The following is a 21,404-nucleotide window of genomic DNA, read 5'->3' as shown; positions in this document are numbered from 1 at the left end:
TTTTATCTCCTCCCTCTCCTCACTGTGCAAGGCCCCAAACACTCCCTGCAGGTGAAGCAGTGATATATGCTGCTGTATGTTGCAGAGACAAAATGCAGATTGGATGACTACTTTGCAGTCCAAAAGCATGATCCCAAGTTTCTGGTGGCTTGCCATTTTAACTCTCCACCTTGCTTTCACACCAATATCTCTGTCCTCGGCCCATTGCAGTGTTCCATTGCAGGTCAGCGCAAATTTGAGGAACAGCACCTCATTTTTTTGATGAGACACTTTACAGCCTTCTGGATTCAATGTTGAGCTCAATAGTTTAAGACCATAATTTCAGTTCCCAACATGTTTCCTGTTCTTTGCATGTTTCATTTTTATTTTTTTTTCCCATCTTGTTTTTGCTTTCAGGTGGCAGATGTTCATTATTCTGCCATTCGCACTTATTCTGGATGCAACTTTTGTATCTGAGCTTGTCACGTTATTACTCTCTGGCTCTGCCCCACCAACTCTTTTGTCATTTAATGTGCCTCATCTTCCATCCTATCAGAACTTCCCTTTTTTTTTTTTCCACCCACCCCATTCGAACAACTTAAAACCTGTTACGTTTCTAACTTTTCCCAGTTCTGATGAAAGGCCATCGACTGGAAATGTTAGCATCAACGGAGAAAGAAACAGGAGTCTTTCCAACATTTTCTGTTTTTATTTCAGATTTCAGGCATCTGCGGCATTTTGCTTTTGTTATTAATGGATTTTAAAATCTAGTATGTCAGTGATTTCAAGTGTTTGAGTTAATTCACCGTCACAGTCGTATTATTTTACAGCAATATTTGCACATTAAAACTCATCAATAATGAAATGAAGATAATCCCAGCAGAATCTCAGGAGTTTTGAATCTTTGCAGCATCTTCATACAAGAATTCAGAGCTTTTTAATGACTTTGGTATTGTGACATCAGTACCTGAGCATTGAAAAGGAAAAATGACATTTCTTGGTTGTGACTTCTCTGGGTCACTCATGCAGGTAGAACTTTTCTTTAAATTAGTGACTTCACAGAGGTTTGGCTGAGAATATTTTGCATTTCCTTAAATGTTGGTGTTCAATATTAAATGTCTTCAATATTCTGTTTGTGAATTTAAAAAAAACAAAAAATCTAATTATGATGCTCTGCTCTGAGGTGAGGTAAGCTTTTTTTAATAAAATGTCTTTCTTGGAATTTAATCTTGATTATCAGGAAAATTTTTGATGAACTGGTCTAAGTCCTAAAATCTGTATGCATAATTTATATAATTTAATAATCCTTTGGCTTGTGACTGAGATCATTCCCTTCTTCTAGGAGACCATTAATAACTGATGAAATCTTTACAAGGATAGTCTGAGGGATGTTCTTAATTCTGATGGTGCAAATGATTACCAGTTCACTGCTGGTTTTGCTTCTGAATCAGTTGTACACAGTGTCTAGGGTTTATGATGTAGTGCCCAAAAAGTTAGATATCGTTTATTTGCAAGGTGCAATATCCGCAGAAATAGAAAATTCAGCAACAACTTAAAGCAAAGTTGCAAAATTAATGAATTGTTTTTTTTTTATCTGACTACTCAGTACTCAGTGCAGTAACCAAATAAATGATCAGAAAGAGCTGTATGAAGAGCAGATTAAAGAACTAAACAAGAGGCTTGCGGAAGCCACCAAGTTCCAGCCTGAAAACAAAAATACTGAAGCAACTGATCAGAACAAGTTAATGGTAAAAACACCATTTATTTACAGTTTGTGTATTTTCCTATCCAAAATCTTGGTGTGTTCCCTCATACTTTTCATTTTTTCTTTCTTTGCATCTCTCTTTTTTTTCTCAAATATATTTGCTTGAATTGGAAACTCGATATTTACTGCTTTGGTGATGATGTAACTCTAACAGTGGTCTATGATATCTGGTGTTAAAAACCATGCAGAATGTGGAAAAGTGAAAATTCATGCATGTGCATAGCAGGGAAGATTTGGGTTTAGAACTTCACAAGCAAAGGAAACTAAGAGGCTTATAGTAAACCAAAAGCACCAAAATGTTGCTTTACTTCTGTGTACTCACACAGAACAATCAACCAACTTTTGAAATAATTGCTCAAAACTTGTGGCGCTTATAAAAAGTGGGTGCATAGGGTACTGAGTAGACCACTAATGTGTGCCAGTTACCTTTTTACTTGTAGCCTTTAGCAGATCTGTTGCTCTACCAATCTCTGCTTCCATTCTGGCTCAGTGTGGCTGCAAGATGTTGCCATGGCTGGAGTTTGTTGCTGTTCCTATTTTACAGACAAAGGACTGCAATTGAGTGCTGAGATTATCGTGGCAATCATAGTTTAGAAAGTTTTGAAGTTTATATTTCAATAGAATATAAAGTGTCAATAATTCTTGGTTACCTTTTCTTCTTGTGTTAACATTTGACAATTGTTCAAGGTAGTATATTCCAAATACGTCCACCCACAGCCCTGGAGTGGTGCAGAAATTTGGAGCAGTTGTGGTCCTCTATGAAGTTAATGACGGTTCTGAAGGCTTAGTTACATCTCATTCTGCTTAGTTACTTGGAATTAATAATTTTGATCTAAATGGCAATAGCTCTTGGTAGGTTCAGATGAAATCTTTCAAGACTTGAAGCAGATTCATAATTTTCAAGGAACATGATGGATGAGAGCAACTGAGGAATGGAATGTAAAATCAATCCATTAAAGGAGATAATGCACTAAAGATGTACTTGTTGAAAAGTGACAATTTTAGGCTTTGTGAGAACTATTATATAACTTCACAAGCAATAAAGTCAGATATAAATACAAGAAGAACTTTAATTGGTAAAAGACAGGAAATGAGGAAGATGTGAGATACATTAGCCTTGTATCTAAGTGGAAACGCTAATTAGCTATCCTTGACCTCAACTTCCTTTCACTTAAAAGTAAAGATATAGTTTATAGCATGACTGTTTCCAACCTGATACCTACAGCACCTTTTTGAGACTTCGTGAAATTCAGAGTCTACTCATTGTGAACTCAGTGATTGCTGCCATTGTTTCCAAAAGTAAATACCTTGCATCTTATTCTCAGTAAAATGATCTAAGTCTTCTTTTGATCTCTAAGAATCAAACCACCCAAGCTGACTATCAGGCAGATGGTAGAACAGGTCACATGACTCCATTCATTTACCTTGAATTTAAATCTACAGTCCCAAAACCTAATGATCTTACAAACCTCATGATTGTAACCCATGGGATTGTGACAGTTTCTGAGATAACCATTTCAAGATGTGACTGTAAAGCTCCAGAAAGCAGTGCTTTTCTGATCTGATGGGAGACTGGAAGGTGTTTTGATGATTTAAAAGGACAGTGTGTTGTTTTACTCTGTCTCATCACACCCAGGAAAGAAACAATGTACAGGGCAGATTCCCTTCTACCCCAGCATTGCTGATATGTGTAAGAAAAGGACAGCAGGTGAGCGAGAGGCATTGAGTGAGTTGGTGAGGGCTCGAGCCAGTGCATGCAGGATGGCGTGAGTACACACTGGCATGGCCACCACTTGATAGGCGCATAGCAGTGATGTTAGCAGTGGGAAAGACTACATGTACCGGCAGAGGCAGTGGGTGCCGAGTTCAGTGTCAGGTGTTGGTGTTTATAGAGTAATAGAATGTCTCAGCAGAGAAGCCGTCCGGCCCATCATGTATGTGTTGGTTCTTTGAAAGAGCTATCCAATTCCACATCCCTCTTCTTTCTGCCTAGCCCTGTAGATGTTTGCTTTGCAAGTACTAATCCAGTTGCCTCTAAAATTAACTATTGAATGTGCATCTATCACCCTTTCAGGCAATGCATTCCAGATTATCATAACTTATTGAGTATATTGTTTTGCAATGCCTTCCTTGATCTTGATAATGCACCTACATCTAAAGTCTAGGATGCTGTATGTACTTTGCAACATGTCCTGCCATCTTCAAAGATTTGTGCATGTGAGACCCGAGGTCTTTTTTTACCAATTGTACCTATTTAGTTCATATTACTTCGTGGTTTAAATGGAAGAATAAATCATATGAATTAGGAGTAGGCTATTTGGCCCTTCGAGCCTGCTCTGCCATTTAATAAGATCATCGCTGATATGATTGTGGCCTCAAACCCACATTCCTACCTACCTTGATACCCTTTGACTCCCTTGTTAGTCACGGATTTATCTAGCTCTGCCTTAAAAATATTCAATGACCCTGCCTCCACTGGTCTATGGAGAAGAGAGTCCCCGTAGGATCTCATATGTTTCAGTAAGATTACCTGTCATTCTTTTGAACTCCAATGGACAAAGGCTCAACCTGTCCAAGCTTTCTTCATATGCTAATCCCCCTCCCCCATCCCTGTTATCAATTGAGTGAGCCTTCTCCGAACTGCCTCTAGCGCATTTATATCCTTTTTTTAAATAAGGGACCAAAACTGTACACAGTACTCCAGATGTGGTCTCACCAACATCCTGTACAAGTGTCACAAAACATTCTTACTTTTATATTCTACTCCCCTTGCAATAAACAACAACATTCCATTTGTCTTCCTAATCACTTGCTGTACCTGCAAACCAACCTTTTGTGAATCATGTACCAGGACACCCTGATCCCTCTGTACCTCAGTCTCTTTCCATTTAAATCATATGCTGCTTTTCTATTCTTTCTGCCAAAGTGGACAAGTTCACATTTTGCCACACTATACTCTCATCTGCCAAATTTCTGCCCATTCATTTAACTGATCTATACCCCTTTGCAGACACCTTATATCCTCTTCACAATTTAGGGTGGAATTTTCTTCTGCTGAGACTAAGTGCAATGGCAGGCGAGAAAGCAGCGTGTTTCCCACTGGGCAGCGGGGTGGGTTCTTGCACCCGATTGTAAGCGTACAACCTCATTAATTATGTTACTGGTGAGTTGCTTTCTGAATCACATGGCGGGGCGGGCACTGATTTGTCTGCCCTGCTGTCACCTTATAATGTTGAAGGTCTTGGCGCCATATTTAAACGCCACCACACATTCACTCTCTGCAGCACTGCAGTGTGCAGAGCCGAAATTCTGAAATGGCCCCCAGGAGAAAGAAGCTATGGGTTCCCAGAGCCAGCCACGACTCCCTGGTAGATCTCCTCAAAGCTGTTCGTAAACGCCATGATGTCCTATTCCCGAGGGATGGAACCAGGAGGTCCACCAACCTCATCTTGCCGGCCTAAGAGGAGGCCGCAGTGGAAGTCAGTGTTGTTGGCACCCAAAAAAGAAATATGCTGCAGTGCAGGAAGTGGATAAATGATTTAATCTGCTCCACCAGGAAATGTCTGCTCACTCCAAACTCACTTTCATATTGGTATCAGGCAATTCAAGCGTTACGATCCTTTGGGATCTTTCTCACTATTAGCAGAGGAGACATCAGCACTGAATGTCTCACACATACTTTAACATCACCACAATCTCATCCATCATCCTGCACAAGCAGCATCTTCGGCTCTTACTGGAGAGGGCTGAGCATGTACAGTAGCATGCTTTTTTATTTACTCAAGGGATGTGGGCTTCCACAAGCAGCATCTTCGGCTCTTACTGGAGAGGGCTGAGCACGCACAGTAGCATGCTTTTTTTTTATTTACTCAAGGGATGTGGGCTTTGCTGGCTGAGCCAGCATTTATTGCCTATCCTGAGTTGCCCTTGAGAAGGTGGTGGTGAGCTGCCTCCTTGAACCACTGCAGTCCCTGTGGTGTAGGTACACCCACAGTGCTGTTAGGGAGAGAGTTCCAAGATTTTGACCAAACTTTTCCTCCATCCCTTCTCATCACATTCCAACTGCAGGAACTCACCAAGGCTCCTTAGACAACACCTTCCAAACCTACCACTGCTACCACCAAGATGGACAAGGGCAGTAGACACATGGTATTGCCTCCTGGAAGTTGCTCTCCAGTCCACTTACCATCCTGACTTGGAAATATATCGCCACTCCTTAACTGTCACTGGGTCAAAATCCTGGAACTCCCTTCCTAACAGCACTGTGGGTGTACATCCCAGGAATGAATAAAAAAAATGCCTTCATGCAGGCCAACCTGGCCCACACAGGAGGGAGAATTCCCAGACAGGAGAAGGGACGGTGGACATTTAGGAGCTCACTGCCTTCAAGAAGGAGGCAGCTGAGTTGGCAGAGGAGAACTGGGATCGCTCCTGTGATGAAGACGTGATCGGCCTCTTCCAGCAACCCAGTACAGATGAGCTCTCCCTGAGTTGATCACATCCTGACATTCACAGTGATTGACATACAATATTGTTTTTTGCCCCTAATGAACTAATCTCTCTTCTCTCTCTTACAGGCACCAGGAGGCCCAGATAGAGATGCAGCCAGACCATTGGATCCAGTCCCAGTCCACCTCAGATGAGGATCCATTCGCTGAAGTTTTTGTCACTATGTTCACCTGCAACCTCTCCCACCCCAGCAAACCACACTTCAGTGGGTTCTAAATCTAGATTAGGCTCAGGGTCAGTTTTTGGAGATGACCTCACTGTCATGTCTCCACAGCAGTTGGAGGCAGTGATAACCCAGGTGTCTAGCCTCTAAGGACTGCTGGAAAACAGGAACCTGTTGAGTCAGAGTCAGATGATAAGCCTCTAGAAATAGCCGTCGCAGACAAGCTGGAGTTGCAAAGACAGATGGTGGCAGAACATCAGGCAGAGTTGTGAGAGGCAGTCAACAGACTAGAGTGAAGGATGGAGGAGTCTGTTTGCATTCTGTCTGATGTTTTGGCTCCGACATGCAAATACCTCGAGGCCACCATTGGAAGGATGGTGGCTGGCCTGGAGACCCCGGACCAACAGGTTTTGCCGGATTTGCAGCTGAGTTGGCAGGGGAGAACTGGGATCTGCACTCCATTGCTCTGGGGATAGGTGGGATCCTTCAGTGGCTAGACGAGAATGGGACAGACCACACCTCAACCTTCCTCCAGGTGCCCCTTCTCCTCCAGGAGTCAGGCAGGGGACTTTGGGCACCCAAGGGGAAGAGGACCATTAGCTGGTCACCCTGGGGCCATTTACCCAGGAGACATTTAGTGTGCTGCTGTTCCCAATCCCCTTTGCCTGTGACCCCATCAGCTTCAGCTCCAAAGGCTGGGGAGGATGCACTGGCCCCACAGCACGAGACCCAAAGGAAGCTGGGGCACTCCAGGCCTCGGCCCACCAAGGTAATCACAGACAACAGGGCTTCCTAGTTAGCAGGCTGCTTCCACTTCTGCTATGGATGTCGGGGATGCACCTAGACGTGGTAGGATATGAAAAATTAATGAATATTGAGAGCACATTGGTGGCATGTGTGTTCACTCACTATATGTTAAGCACCTTTGTAAATACATTGAGTTCATGATAATGATCTCATCATGTGAATGGCTCTGCGTGTCAATCTGTGTGCTATCTTATTGCGAGAGTGACGTAGGCACCTACTCTGTGATTGTCTTCCTCTGTGTGCCTCAGATTCATATAATGTTTAGCAGACTCATGTTTGTTATTCACCCCTTGTGTAACGTAAGGGAGATATGTCAAGCTATATCGTGAAAGTGACTGCACCTTGACATTTCATCCTTTAAGCCCTGAAACACACCATGGGGAGAATTTTCGGCTCGATGAGCAGGGGTGGGGCCCGCTTGCCTAGGCGTAAAATGAGGCGGGGTGACATCGGGCCTGCGTCCCAACGTCAACGCGTATTATTTAGATTTTCAGTTCGGCAGGCACGCAGGCGACTTGGCTGTGCACCCGCTGAGCTGTCAAAGGCTTGTTAAGGCTATTAATTAATTAATTAAACCTATTGGGAAAGCTGCCCATCAACTTAAGGTTGGCGGGCAGGCAAGGAGCCCCTGCGGCCTTCGCATTTTTCACAGAACCTCATCCACGGGCGGGATGAGGTTTCATGAAGGGCTTATAAATTAAATAAATTTTTCCATTAATGTTCATTGACATGTCCCAGCTCTTGACACTGTCACATGAGGGGACATGGCTTAAATTTTTTTATTCTTTATTAAAATTTTTAAAACTTAAAACTTATCTCCCTGAGGCACCTCTGTTCCTCAGGAAGATTTCTGCACTCTTTCGCGCACATGCGTGAAAGAGCGCAGTCCCAACTTAGAGAACCCCCCCCACCCGCACAGGGAGCGCACAGCGCTTCCGGGTGTGTGTTATGTAAAATGGTGGCGCCAATTAGGTCCGTGCCCGCCCCCACACAACACGCCCAACTGGGGGGAAATTCTCTCCCATAGATTTATGCATGCTCATGTATCTTGGAGGGTTAAATGTAATGTTGTATCATCAACACTGAGCTATGTTCAGTGAGTGTGTGAGAGCACACATCCTGGAGTCATTATGGTACAACTATGTCACTGAAAGTGTCTCCTTCAGGTGGCAATGATTGCACAATGTGCAGTTGATGCAGTGTATATGCTGGTCTGCTGGCCTTCGCCTTGCACACCGGCTGTATACAGCTTTGGGGCTGATCTTCCAAGAATGAGGACTTCGTGATCCTTGAGGGTTACAGGTCTACAGCCCAATGCTGATCTTGCTCATGATGTCACTGCTTGTAAAGCCCTTTCCAATCACTGGTATGATGCTAAGGAACAGGAGAAATGCACTCTGTTCTTGTTGCCTGGGCCATGCTCCGGATGGAACCTTGTGGCTATCAGTGTTTCACGGGCACATCTCCTGCAGTGTGTAGCTGCGATAGCATCCTCATGCGGAAGCTGACCATCATTGCCCTCCTCAGGTTCCTGCCCTTCCAAGTCCTCCTCGTCTGAGGAAATCTCTGCCAGCTCCATGTCTCCCTGTGGCAAGTGATCTCCCCTTTGAAGCGCCATGTTGTGCAGGGTGCAACAGACCATAATGATGCGGGACATCTTCGATAGAGAGTACTGCAGAGCCCCGCCTGAATGGTCCAAACAATATAAGAGCATCTTCAGGATGCCAAGGGTTTACTCAGTGATGGACCTTGTCACAGAAAATGCCATGTTGTCTCCCTCCTCTGAGGTACTTTGAGGATGCCATTTCTTCAGCAGGTATCCTTACCAACCAGCAGTCACCCCTGTAAGCACTGCGGCCCTTCGAATATCTGTGGCCCCTGCGAGTTACTGAGGATGTAGGAGTTATGAGAACCCCCAGGATGCCAGGCACAAACGTGCATGATCTGCTTTTGATGATCACAGACCAGCTGAACATTGATGGAATGGAATCCCTTTCTGTTAATGAAGATCAAGGGCTGCTGCCAGGGAGCTCTTAAAGCAGCATTTGTGCAATCAATTGTACCCTGCACTCTAGGGGGGCCTGAGATAGCCACGAATCCAAGAAATCTAGCAGCCTGGCTAGCTTCATCCATTGTAAACTTTATGTAATGATGAGCCTTCCGTCACCACTTTTATACATTTATGTGTTGAGGATAGAGAGATGCCGCATTGGTCCCCTGTGGATCCCTGGAACAAGCCACTTGCAAAAAAATTGAGTGACCTTTAGGAACACTGCCAGGACTGGCCTCCCAGTCTATACGGCATCAGATATTCCTGCAGAATGTGGCAGATATGAGCCTTCACATCTCTTGACAAATGTAGACTTTTTCATGGCACTGTCTTGCTCATCTCCAAACAGGAGGTGTCTTCGGTATGCCCTTTATTGTGCCAGTCACCCTCTTTGGGTTGGGTCTGACTTCCTCAGCCCCTGGGTCTTCCTGTGCCACCCTGGACCATGCACCTCAGGCCAGGGTTCTTCTCTAAGCTGTGCTGGATGACACTGGGCCCATCTTCTCAATCTGAGCGTTGCCATCAAGAAGCATCCATTCTGTGGCGATCCTCCTTCCTGTGAACTGATAGATCCAAGAGATGAATGTAACTTACTCAATAACTACACTCCTCCCACTCCAAGCCTGAAAGGCACTCTCATGCCCATGGGCTGCGTTTGTGCTACCTGTCTTTCCCAGTTCCACCCTTGTATTTGAGGCACTCACTCACCAATCATAGGTGTCTAAAAAGCCACCCCAACAACTTGACACCTCAATCTGTTATGATACGGCAGGTGGTACTTGCCAGGCTGACCAAATCCACAAGGGAAACTTGGCCATGCTATCACAACGGTTTGCAATATGTTTTTATTATGAGGTTTGTGTACTGAATTTAGAAGTAATGAGTCCACTAACAATAAAGCAAACAAGATTACAGTTACACAGTTACCTAATATCCCTAAAATTCCCACTTAACCAAACTCCCAACTCTACACCCCCTTTAAGGCAACAGTCCAAAATAGATTTTAAATTTATAGAGATAATCCAGCACCCACTAGACAGTGGAATTCCAAAGGCTTTTAACAGAACTTTGGTTATTGGAACAGCAGACTTCTGCAAAGTGGCTAGAGGCTTTTCCCAAGTATATATGGTGTACCTTTCAGATCCAACAAGGCCTCACCTCATACAGTCTTCCATCCTCCTATAAATATATATTTCCCTTTTAATTTGTAAACCCCATTGTTCCCCCATGTCTCTGGAATTTACTTTTCCTATAATATAAAAATCTTCTATGGGCAGCACTTTTGGGGAAAAATCAACATCATAACCTTGTCCTGTTTATCTTGCCAGTCATAAAAACCTTATTATGTCTCTTTGAAAACCAAACGCCCCTCCACTTAAAATGGAAAGTTCATTCACACCCTATCTGGTGACTTTGCCCTAGCTTTCTCATTAGCACTTCAAATGCCTTTTTACACCTAACTCTTTTGATAATTTCAACCTTGCAGTCCACCTGTCTCTAATTTAATTAAATCAGCCACACAGACAGAACCACACACACATAAACCTTCTTTACAAAATCCCAGAATAATAATATGAAGAATATGATAGCTTCTTGACAAGTCTCGTATAGGATTGAAGAGGATTGAACACAGCCATGTAATTTTAAGCCTCTCTAAAGGCACTTGTACACTCCCTAATTTGGATTTGTGACTTACCCCTGTCTTGCACTTTTGGAATGATTGGAAGCCTTGCACCCTGTAACCCATGTCAAATAGACAATGCAGTTTGCAGAAATGTTCTATTGAAGGGTCATTTTGACTCGAAACGTTAATTGTGCTCCTCTCTGCAGATGCTGCCAGACCTGCTGAGTTTTTCCAGGTATTTTTGTTTTTGTTTTGGATTTCCAGCATCCGCAGTTGTTTGCTTTTATGCAGTTTGTAGGGTTTGAAAAAACTTCTAAACTTATATCCAACAGCTATACTCCCTTCATGGCTGGCTGCCTCTTCCCTTCTCACATACCTGTCATGGTTAAATATTCAATGAGACCATCTCTAATGTGACCCCAATACCTAGTGTAGTCTCATGTAAAAGCACATCATGAGTTGCTGGTTCCAACTCTAACTTGTCAATCAAGTCTCCATGAGTTCTCTCAGCTGAGCCTTCATCTCCATGTTGAAATTCTAATAAGTTTGAGGTTGCCCCGTGGAGTCCAGCTGTGGACTCCTCCCACACTGCCTCAAACCCCTCCTGTGGCAATTTTTTTTTTCTGGTTTCATTTTTAAACTGGGTCATTGACTTGGGGTCTGAACATGGTGGTGCTGCACTTGTACTTCCCACACCCCTCCCCATCTTGAGGCCATGTGCACAGCCGTGAAAAGAGGTGCCATTTCCCTCCCTCATGAGAGCTTCAGGTACCCCTTTTTCTCTCTCTCTCTTTCCACCCCCCCCCCTCCTGCCCATTACATTTTTCCCATTTATAGGCAGCAGATGCCTCCGCTGACCATGACTATTCCATCTGCAGCCCAGTACCGAGCCAGCCACCCCAGGACCATTGTGTGTGATGCACTGACCACATCCTGCACACCATACTGCGCATGACCCCCATTGAGCAGATGGGCTTTACAGCTCCCTGGTCTGGGACCACAGCATGAATGCCACGCATAGCCCTGGAGCGTGGTCCAGGAAGCCCTGGACTGCCTTCACTCTCTCACCCCAACCATTTGACCTCAGTTCCAGAACTATGGCTGTTTGACACTCATCCCCCTACCTCCTTCAGGATTCAACACCCCCACCCCAGTCATGAATCTGCATGCACCCCTACCCCCTCATGCCATATTAACACTACCTGCCACTCTCCCAAGCAAGCGGACACCTCTTCTATGTCAGGCTACAGCTTCCTCACCCCCAGTCATCCCTCTGCATGCCACCCCCCACTCCCTCCTCTTTTCCCTTCATGCCTCTGCCTATTGTCCACCCATGCCCCCGACTGTCCCAATCCTGGTCTCTATTGGTAGCGTGCAGCTTTGGCAGCAGTGACAAGTCAGTGCAACGGTGAGGGGGTCGCGGCAGCTCTGTTGCAGGCAGGCTTACAATGTTGTGCGCACCTTGGAGTCATGAGTGAAATGAAGGTGAGCAGGTGCATGCCACTTAAATCCGCTCATGAATCAGACTGGTCTAATTTCCTGCTGGCGTGGCACACAATTAGGGAGAACATGATTTTGATGAGTTGTATTTTTATTGAGCATTCATGATATGCTAATGCATGCAAATAGGGTTCCCAATATAGACTAGCGGAAACGTCGAACTACCGTTAGGGCGCTATGAAAGTGTTGAGGGGAAAATTCTGACTTGTTTCCCTGCTGACGGAAATCCGACTTTTGGCCTTGCCTCGAATTTTCCACTTCCGCCGGCCATGATGGACTGGAAGATTCTGTCCTTACTTTTCCTTGCCTCATGAGCAAATCTGGCCCTTTCATCCAAGTCATTGATATAAATTGTAAATAGCTGAAGTCCCACCAGTGAACCCTGTGGCACTCCACTCGTCACATCTTGCCGACCCAAAAATGACCCATTTATGCCTATTCCCTGTTTCCTGATAGTTGATCATTCCTCTATCCATGCTAATATGTTAGCCCCAAATCCATGAGCTCTTATTTTGCATGGTAACCTTTGATGTGGTATCTTGTCAGATGCCTTCTGGAAATCTAAGTACAGTACACCCACTGGTTCCCCTTTATCCATGCTGTTTGTTAATTCCTCGAAGAACTCCAACAAATTAATCAAACCTGATTTCCCTTTCATAAAACCATGTTGCCTTTGCCTGATTGAATTGAGATTTCCTAAATGCCCCAGTATAACCTCCTTCATAATAGATTCCAGCATTTTCCCTATGACAGATGTTAAGCTAACTAGCTTGTAGTTTCCTGCATTGTCTCCCTCCTTTGAATAGAGGAGCCACGTTTGCTATTTTCCAATCTGATGGGATCTTTCCAGAATCTAGAGAATTTTGGAAAATTAAGCCAATACATCTACTATTTCAGCAGCCACTCCTTTTAAGACTCTAGGATGAAGTCCATCCGGGCATGGGGATTTTTAGTTCTAATGATTTTTTTCAGCAGCCTTCCTTGGTGATTGTAATTGTTTTAAATTTCTCTCTCCCTTTTGCCTCCTGATTCACAATTATTTCTGGCATTTTACTTGTATCCTCGACAGTGAATACAGTTGCAAAATATCTGTTTCCTATTCACAGGCCATCTGCTTATTTCCCATTATGAATTCCCCAGACACAATCCCTAGAGGACCACCACTCACTTTACTTACTCATATCCTGTAGAAACTGTTAGTATCTGTTTTTATATTTCTAGCTAGCTTTCTCTCATGCTCTAATTTAGACCAAAAGACATAGGAGCGGAAATTAGGCCAATCGGACCATCGAGTCTGCTCCGCCATTCAATCATGGCTGATAAGTTTCTCAACCCCATTCTCCCGCCTTCTCCCTGTAACCTTTGATCCCCTTCCCAATCAAGAACCTATCTCTCTCGGTCTTAAATACACTCAATGACCTGGCCTCCACAGCCATCTGTGGCAATGAATTCCATAGATTCACCACTCTCTGGCTAAAGACGTTTCTCCTCATCTCTGTTCTAAAAGGTCTTCCCTTTACTCTGAGGCTGTGCCCTTGGGTGCTAGTCTCTCCTACTAATGGAAACATCTTCGCCACGTCCACTCTATCCAGACCTTTCATTATTCTGTAAGTTTCAATCATATCCCCCCTCATCCTTCTAAATTCCGTTGAGTATAGACCCAGAGTACTCTAACGTTCCTCATATGTTAAGCCTTTCATTCCTGGGATCATTCTTGTGAACCTCCTCTGGACCCCCTCCAGGGCCAGTACATCCTTCCTGAGATACGGGGCCCAAAATTGCTCACAATATTCTAAATGTGGTCTGACCAGAGCCTTATAAAGCCTCAGCAGCACATCCCTGCTTTTATATTCTCGTCCTCTCGAAATAAATGTCAACATTGCATTTGCCTTCCTAACTACTGACTCAACCTGCAAGTTAACCTTAAGAGAATTCTGGACTAGGACTCCCAAGTCCCTTTGCACTCCAGATTTCTGAATTCTCTCCCCATTTAGAAAATAGTCCATGCCTCTATTCTTCCTACCAAAGTGCATGACCTCACACTTGCCCACGTTGTATTTCATCTGCCACTTCTTTGCCCATTCTCCTAAAATGTCCAAATCCTTCTGCAGCCTCCCCACCTCCTCAATACTACCTGTCCCTCCACCTATCTTTGTATCATCTACAAACTTAGCCAGGATGCCCTTAGTTCCTTCATCTAGATCATTAATGTATAAAGTGAAAAGTTGTGGTCCCAACACTGACCCCTGTGGAACTCCACTAGTCACTGGCTGCCATCCTGAGAAGAACCCCGTTATCCCCACTCTCTGCCTCCTGCCAGACAGCCAATCTTCTATCCATGCTAGTACCTTGCCTCTAACACCATGGGCTCTTATCTTACTGAGCAGCATCCTGTGCAGCACCTTGTCAAAGGCCTTCTGTAAGCCTTAAATAACATCCATTGGCTCTCCTTTGTCTAACCTGCTCATTACCTCCTCAAAGAATTCTAATAGACATGTCAAGCATGACCTCCCCTTGATGAAACCATGCTGACTTTGCCCAATTTTACCATGCACTTCCAAGTATCCTGAAATCTCATCCTTAATAATGGACTCTAAAATCTTACCAACGACTGATGCCTGTAATTTCCCATCTTTTGCCTCACTCCCTTCTTAAACAGTGGGGTTACATTAGCGATTTTCCAGTCCTCTGGGACCCTCCCTTTCTCCCTCATTATTATGCTTTTAGTCATTCTTTGCTGTTCTTTACATTCTGTCCAATCTTCTGACCTGCCATTCATCTTTGCGGAATGATATGCTTTTTCTTTCAATTTGATACCACCTTTAACTTCCTTAGTTAGCCATGGATGAAGCATCCTTCCCATAGAATCTGTCTTTCTCATTGGAGTGTATCTTTTCTGAGTATCCTGAAATATCTCCTTAAATGCCTGCCACTGCATCTCTACTGACCTATCCCTTAGCCTAATTTGCCAGTTTACTTTAGCCTGCCCTGCCTGTCTTCATGCTCTCTGATTGCCCTTATTTAAGTTTAAAACACTAGTTTTAGATTCACCCTTCCCACCTTCAAACTGAAATGTGAAATTTGTTCAAAATATGATCACTGCTACCTAGGGACTCCCTCACTATGAGGTCATTAATTAATCCTGTCTCATTGCACATTGCTAGTATAGTTTGCTCTCTAGTTGGCTGTAGAAGGTGCTGCTCCAAGAAGCTGTCGCAACAACACTATGAACACATCATCCAGGCTACCTTTGCCAATCTGATTTGTCTAATTTATATGTAGATTAAAATCATCCATGATTATCGTCATACCTTTCTCACAAGCCACCATTATTCCATCCTATATACCCTATCCTGCAGTGCGATTACTGTTAGGGGGGGCCTATAAACCACTCCCATGAGTGATTTAGTACCTTTAATATTTCTCTTCTGTACCCAAACTGATTCTACCCCTTGATCTTTAGAACTAAGACCATCTTTCTCTATTGTACTGGTGTCACCCTTCATTAAGAGAGCTACCCCTGTACCTTTTCCTAGCTTCCTGTCCTTCCTAAATGTCTTGTACCCCTTGAATATTCAGGCCCCAGTCTTTGTTGTCCTACAGCCATGTCTCTGTAATGGCTATCGGATCATACATATTTATTTATATTTGAGCTGTCCATTCTTCTGCTTTGTTACGAATGCTACGTGTGTTCAGATACAGAGCTTTCAGTTCTGTCTAATTACTACTTTTGTAACCTCTAATCTTATGCTTTGTACACTATTCCTTCCTGCCACACTCTGATCGTCATTTTCCTTATTGCTACCTTGCTCTCTTACCTTGTCTTCTCCACTTAATTTATCACATCTTCTCAATCCTGATCCCTCATTCCCACCGACTATTTAGTTTAAAGCCCTCTCTACTGCTGTAGTTATACGACTCTCCAGAACACTCATCCCGGCATGGTTCAGGTGAAGACTGTCCCACTGGTACAGCTCTCACTTCCCCCAGTACTGGTGCCAGTGCCCCACGAATTGAAAATCATTTCTGTCACACCAATCTTTGAGCCACATGTTTAATTCTAATCTTATTTACCCTATGTCAATTTTCTCATGGTCAGGTAATGATCCAGAGATTATTATCTTTGAGGTTCTGCTTTTTAATTTAGACCCTAGCTGCTCATAACTCCCTCAGCAGAACCTCTTTCCTAGTTTTACTTATGTCGTTGGTACCTACATGGACCGCAACCACCAGATCCTCTTCATCCCATTGCAAGTTCCTCTCCAGCCCAGAGCAGATGTCCTGAGCCCTGGCACCAGGCACGCAATACAGCCATCTGGACTGTCGCTCTCAGCTACAGAGAACTCTGTCTGTACCCCTGACTGTGCTGTCCCCTGCTACCACTGCATTCCTATTAATTCCCCCTGCTTGATTGGTTTCCTTTACCATGGTGCCATGGCCAGTCTGCTCATACATCTAGCAACCCAGCTTTCATCCATACAGGTTGCAAGACCTTGAACCTGTTAGACAATTGCAGGGCTGAGGCTCCTCCATTCTATGTTTTGGGTCCCCATATTTGCCTGACTCCTGTTCCTGGCCATGGACTGTATCAGAAAACCCTATCCTAAGGGGCATAATTGGCACAAATTGTCCGTGTAACTTTTCCCCTCCCTGATGTGTCACAGTGTCTGCAGCTCGGCCTCCAGCTCATCAACTCTGATTTGAAGTCTCTGCAGTTGCAGACACTGTAGACACGTTTTCCCTGAATATCACTGGCATCCAGGAGCTCCCACGTTATGCAGTCATGAGACAGCATCTGCCCTGTGATCTTTATTGTGTGCTAATTAATTTTTTTTAGTTAATTAACTTATTAATAAGCGCTACTACTCCCAATAAGCTTTATTACCACCAGTAACTTTTACTAATACAAATAAAAATTTACAATTAGTGATATATTGTCTGAGTTTTGAAAGATAAATGAGCAAAATACCACCAAATACTTACCTGTTCCCTTGTGACGTCATTTTAATTTTTTTCTTGGAATGTGTTGGACTCACAGACTGAATCCTCATCCCAGCTAGCTGACCTCTCCACCCTGTGTTTTGAAGCTGTCTCCTTCCCTCTCACGCTGTTTTGAACTCTTAGACCTCCTTCCTTCTCACGCTGTTTTGAACTCGGACCTCTTTCCCCCTCTCGTGCTGTTTTTGAAGCTCCCTGTCGTGCTGTTTATGAAGTTCTCAGATCTCTCACCCCTCATGCTTGAACTGTCCCCTCTTGTGCTCTTTTTGAGCTCTCGGGACCCCCCCCCCCCCCCCCCCCCCCCCCCCCCCTCCGCTCGTGCTCTTTTTGAGCTCTCGGACCTCTCCCCTCTCGCACTTCATTCTAACTGTCCCCTCTTGCATTGTGTTTAAACTTCATGCTTCCTCATTTTTAAAATAAGTACATATGGGCCTGGATTTTTCCTATGGCGGGCGCGGAGACAATTAAGGTCCACTCAGCGTGACGCACAGCCAGTAGCGCTCAGCGCTACCTGTGTGGGGGTGGGGGGGGGGGTGTGAGGGAGGGAGAGTTGGGACCTGTGCTCTTTCACGCATGCGCACAAAAGAGCGCAGCAATCTCCCTGAGGCACTGACCTGCCTCCGGCAGATTGAATAAACAATAAAATAGTTCAATAAATGATGTAAAAATTTATTTAAAAATGTCCCCTCATGTGACAATGTTTGTAAAGGTTGGAAAATTAATTTTTGTTTTATAAAAGCTTATAAGGAAACCTCATCCACAGGCTGGTTGGACGGGCAGTGTTCTTATGTACTTTAATTAATCCCTTAATGTCCTTAATAGGCCCTTAACATGTTGGTGGGCCCACCGCCAACTCCGGCGTGCGCCCGCTGAACGAAATATTGCGATGACGTCAGGATGCACGCCCAATGTCATCGCGTGTCATTTTACACATCGGCGGGTCAGACCCGCACCCACGCACCGTCCAGAAGATTTTGCCCAATTATTCCAAAATATTTGTTACCTTTATTATTAGTGAGCAATTTATGGAGTCCATTTGCCTTTGTTAGCATTTGCTTTACATAGCGTTTCTAAAACTATTTTCTTTTAAGGAGTAGAATTGCACCATGGTGATACTCATGTTTGGGAGTAAATTGAGTTAAGAGCCAATGGCCGAAATGATGAAACTGGTTCATAGGAATAGTAGGATGTAGGGTCTATTTTTTAAATTCAAAAATGCAAGTATCACCATCTCAAGTTTCTCTTGCTTTTTCCTCTTACCCCTCCCTGTCTGTGAGAAAATATTTCTAACCAGATATAAGAGGATAGTTTTTACACTTGCTGCTTATTAATACCTGAACATCCAAGTAAATTTCCAATTTACTGATTACTGTCAAACAGACTAAGCGCAAACCAGCAGAAAAAGAAGGTACTACTGAGGCATCAGATAAAGAGCAAACTGACCACACAGATCAGTTAGGAGTTGAGAAAACAAATGAAGAATTCAAACATGAAGATAAGAAGATAAAAGAATTCAAACATGATACAATGCCTGCAAATCTTGCACATGAACTTGAAAATAACAGGCTACTAGATACAGGTATGAATTTTAAAATGTACAGTTCAAACATTGCTTTGTTCCATTTAATTTTGAGCAAGTATATGCATGGGTTTTCTTTTGAATGAATTTTAATAACTTTAGTGTCTAAAAATTCAACTCAACATTTTTTTCAAATTTTTTTATATGAAACTGAATGGATTCAATGTGTCCCGACCTTCAATCTCTCCCCTTAAATATTCGATTAGTTACAAAATCTTATGCTGCTTTGTTAATAACAATGGGAAAATAAAACTAAATGCACATTATGGCAGCAGGTACAATTGCTCTATGGCACTCATTTATGCTTTGACCCTTTTCCTATCATTACATTAGCATGTGAACAGTTCTGAAGTATTTCTCTGTCAACACTTAGGGATGTCAACATATGTCAATGTCAACATATTTCTAAATTTTAAGATAGCCTTCAAATATTTAATTTGTTTGTTTTGTACTGTTGTTGGGGTTCAGAAGCCCACAGGAAAAGTCCTGCTCTAGGCTTATATTTGATAGTAAGCATCAAAATGAGTTAACGTGAGGCTGTTTTGCAGACATCCTTGACGATGAGAATGGAACCAGGGTTGACTATGAAAATGTGGAACCCAAGAGAACTCCAGGTTCAGTATAATTATCTATATTGTAATGCATTATTTTAAGTAATTCCCAGGGTAGAATTACAATGATGTGGAAATGTCTATCCTTAACTGAAACACTATCAAGGGGTATTCTTCTTTAAAATCTGTAAGCTACTTAAGAAACATGGTAATACCTTCCATGATGGCCAGATTCAATTTAAATCATGTGCACGACTCTTTCCTAGAATCCAGCTTGATGTACTAGGTAGTACTGTTGCTTCTGATTCAGAAGAAGCCTCATGATGGATTTGAGCACATAATTTAGGCTGCCACTTCAGTATGGTACAGGGGAGCACTGTGTTACCTTCAGATGTGATGTTAAATTTGAGGTTCTGTTTGTTTGTGCAAGTGGATGTAAAAGACCCCTTGACACAATTTGAAGGGAAGCAGGGAGTTCTGTGTCTTGGCCAATATTCCTCCCTCAGCCATTACTATTAGAATAAATTATCTGATCATTCATTCAGTTACTGTTTGTGAGATCTTGCTGTGTACAAATTGATTGCATTACTACAACTACATTATAAAAATTAACCATTAGATATAAAGCATTTTGGGATACCCTGAAGATATTAAAGCTACCACGTAAATGCAACATTTGTCCTTTGTTTTTTCTTATAATAAATGTAGGCAAGGAATAATAACAAGGCTGTAAATTTTGCATTTTTTTTGGGATATCTCAGACTATTCATTATGGAAATATTGTAACTTTTTAACCAAATATTAGTATATTGTCCTTTTACCTGTTTTAACATATTTAAGTGAGGTATATCTATCCTTTTAAAGAAATCCAGGCAGAACCTGAGTGACTTTAATTTGTCCAACTCCTGACCACATAGTAGTGGAGGATCTGAAACTAGTGTCTTAAATTTAAATGGAGGCAATTACAAAGATACAAAGACAGAGTTATCAAAAATATCTTGTGAAAACAGGTTAAAATGTAAGAGGGTAGATAATCCGTGGCATACATTTATGGAGGTATTTCATAATACTCAACAAAGGTGTATTCCATTTAGAAAGAAAGACTGCAAGAAGGGCAAACTGTGGTCCTTGGCTAACTAAGGAAGTTGAGAATTGTAGCAAATTGAAAGAAAAGGGGTACAATGCTGCCAAGATTTGTAATAGCCCAGGAGATAGGAAAAATTTTAAAAACAAGCAAATATGATGAAAAAAATAAAGAGGGAGAAATTAGAATATGAGAGTAAACTAACAAGGAATATAAAAACACAGCAAGAGCTTCTGCAAGTATATAAAAAGGAAGAGAATAGGTAAAGTAAATGTTGGTCCATGGAGGATCAGACTGGGGAACTAATGATGGGAAGCAAGGAAATGGTAGAGACCTTGAACAACTATTTTCAATCTGTCTTCATGATAGAAGACAATGAAAGCATTCCAAGAATAGTAGAAAGTCAAGGGACAAAAGTGGGGAGGAACCTAAAACAGTCACTATTACTAGAGAAAAAGCACTAGGAAAACTAATGGGACTAAAGGCTGACATGTCCTCAGATCTGATGACCTGCAATCTAGAGTCTTAAAATAAGTGGCTGCAGAAATAGTGGATGCAATCTTCCAAAATTCCCTAGATTTTGGAAGTGTCCTAGTGGATTGGAAAACCGGAACCCTATTCAAGAAAGGAGGAAGACAGAAAGCAGGAACCTATATGCCAATTAGCCTAACCTCTGTCACAGGGAACTTGCTAGAATCCATTATTAAGGAAATAGTAGCAGGGCATTTAGAAAGTCATAATATAATCAAGCCAAGTCAACATGTTTTTATGAAAGGGAAATGATGATTGACAAAA

The 21,404-nt window shown here is 42.9% G+C and overlaps 1 protein-coding gene across 1 annotated transcript in view; it reads left to right on the top strand.

The window, feature by feature from the left end:
• Positions 1–21,404, top strand: part of golm1 (golgi membrane protein 1) — a 52,073-nt gene that overhangs the window by 28,172 nt on the left and 2,497 nt on the right. Inside the window, exons 4-6 of the mRNA XM_041186589.1 lie at positions 1,586–1,727; positions 18,776–18,974; positions 19,523–19,588. Coding sequence (XP_041042523.1) covers positions 1,586–1,727; positions 18,776–18,974; positions 19,523–19,588 — 407 coding nt within the window. The remainder of the gene's footprint in view (positions 1–1,585; positions 1,728–18,775; positions 18,975–19,522; positions 19,589–21,404) is intronic.

Source organism: Carcharodon carcharias, chromosome 4 (assembly GCF_017639515.1).
Source record: "Carcharodon carcharias isolate sCarCar2 chromosome 4, sCarCar2.pri, whole genome shotgun sequence".
Lineage (NCBI taxonomy): Eukaryota > Metazoa > Chordata > Chondrichthyes > Lamniformes > Lamnidae > Carcharodon > Carcharodon carcharias.
The sequence above is the reverse complement of the archived record's forward strand: the minus strand, read 5'-3'. Positions and strand labels throughout refer to the sequence as shown.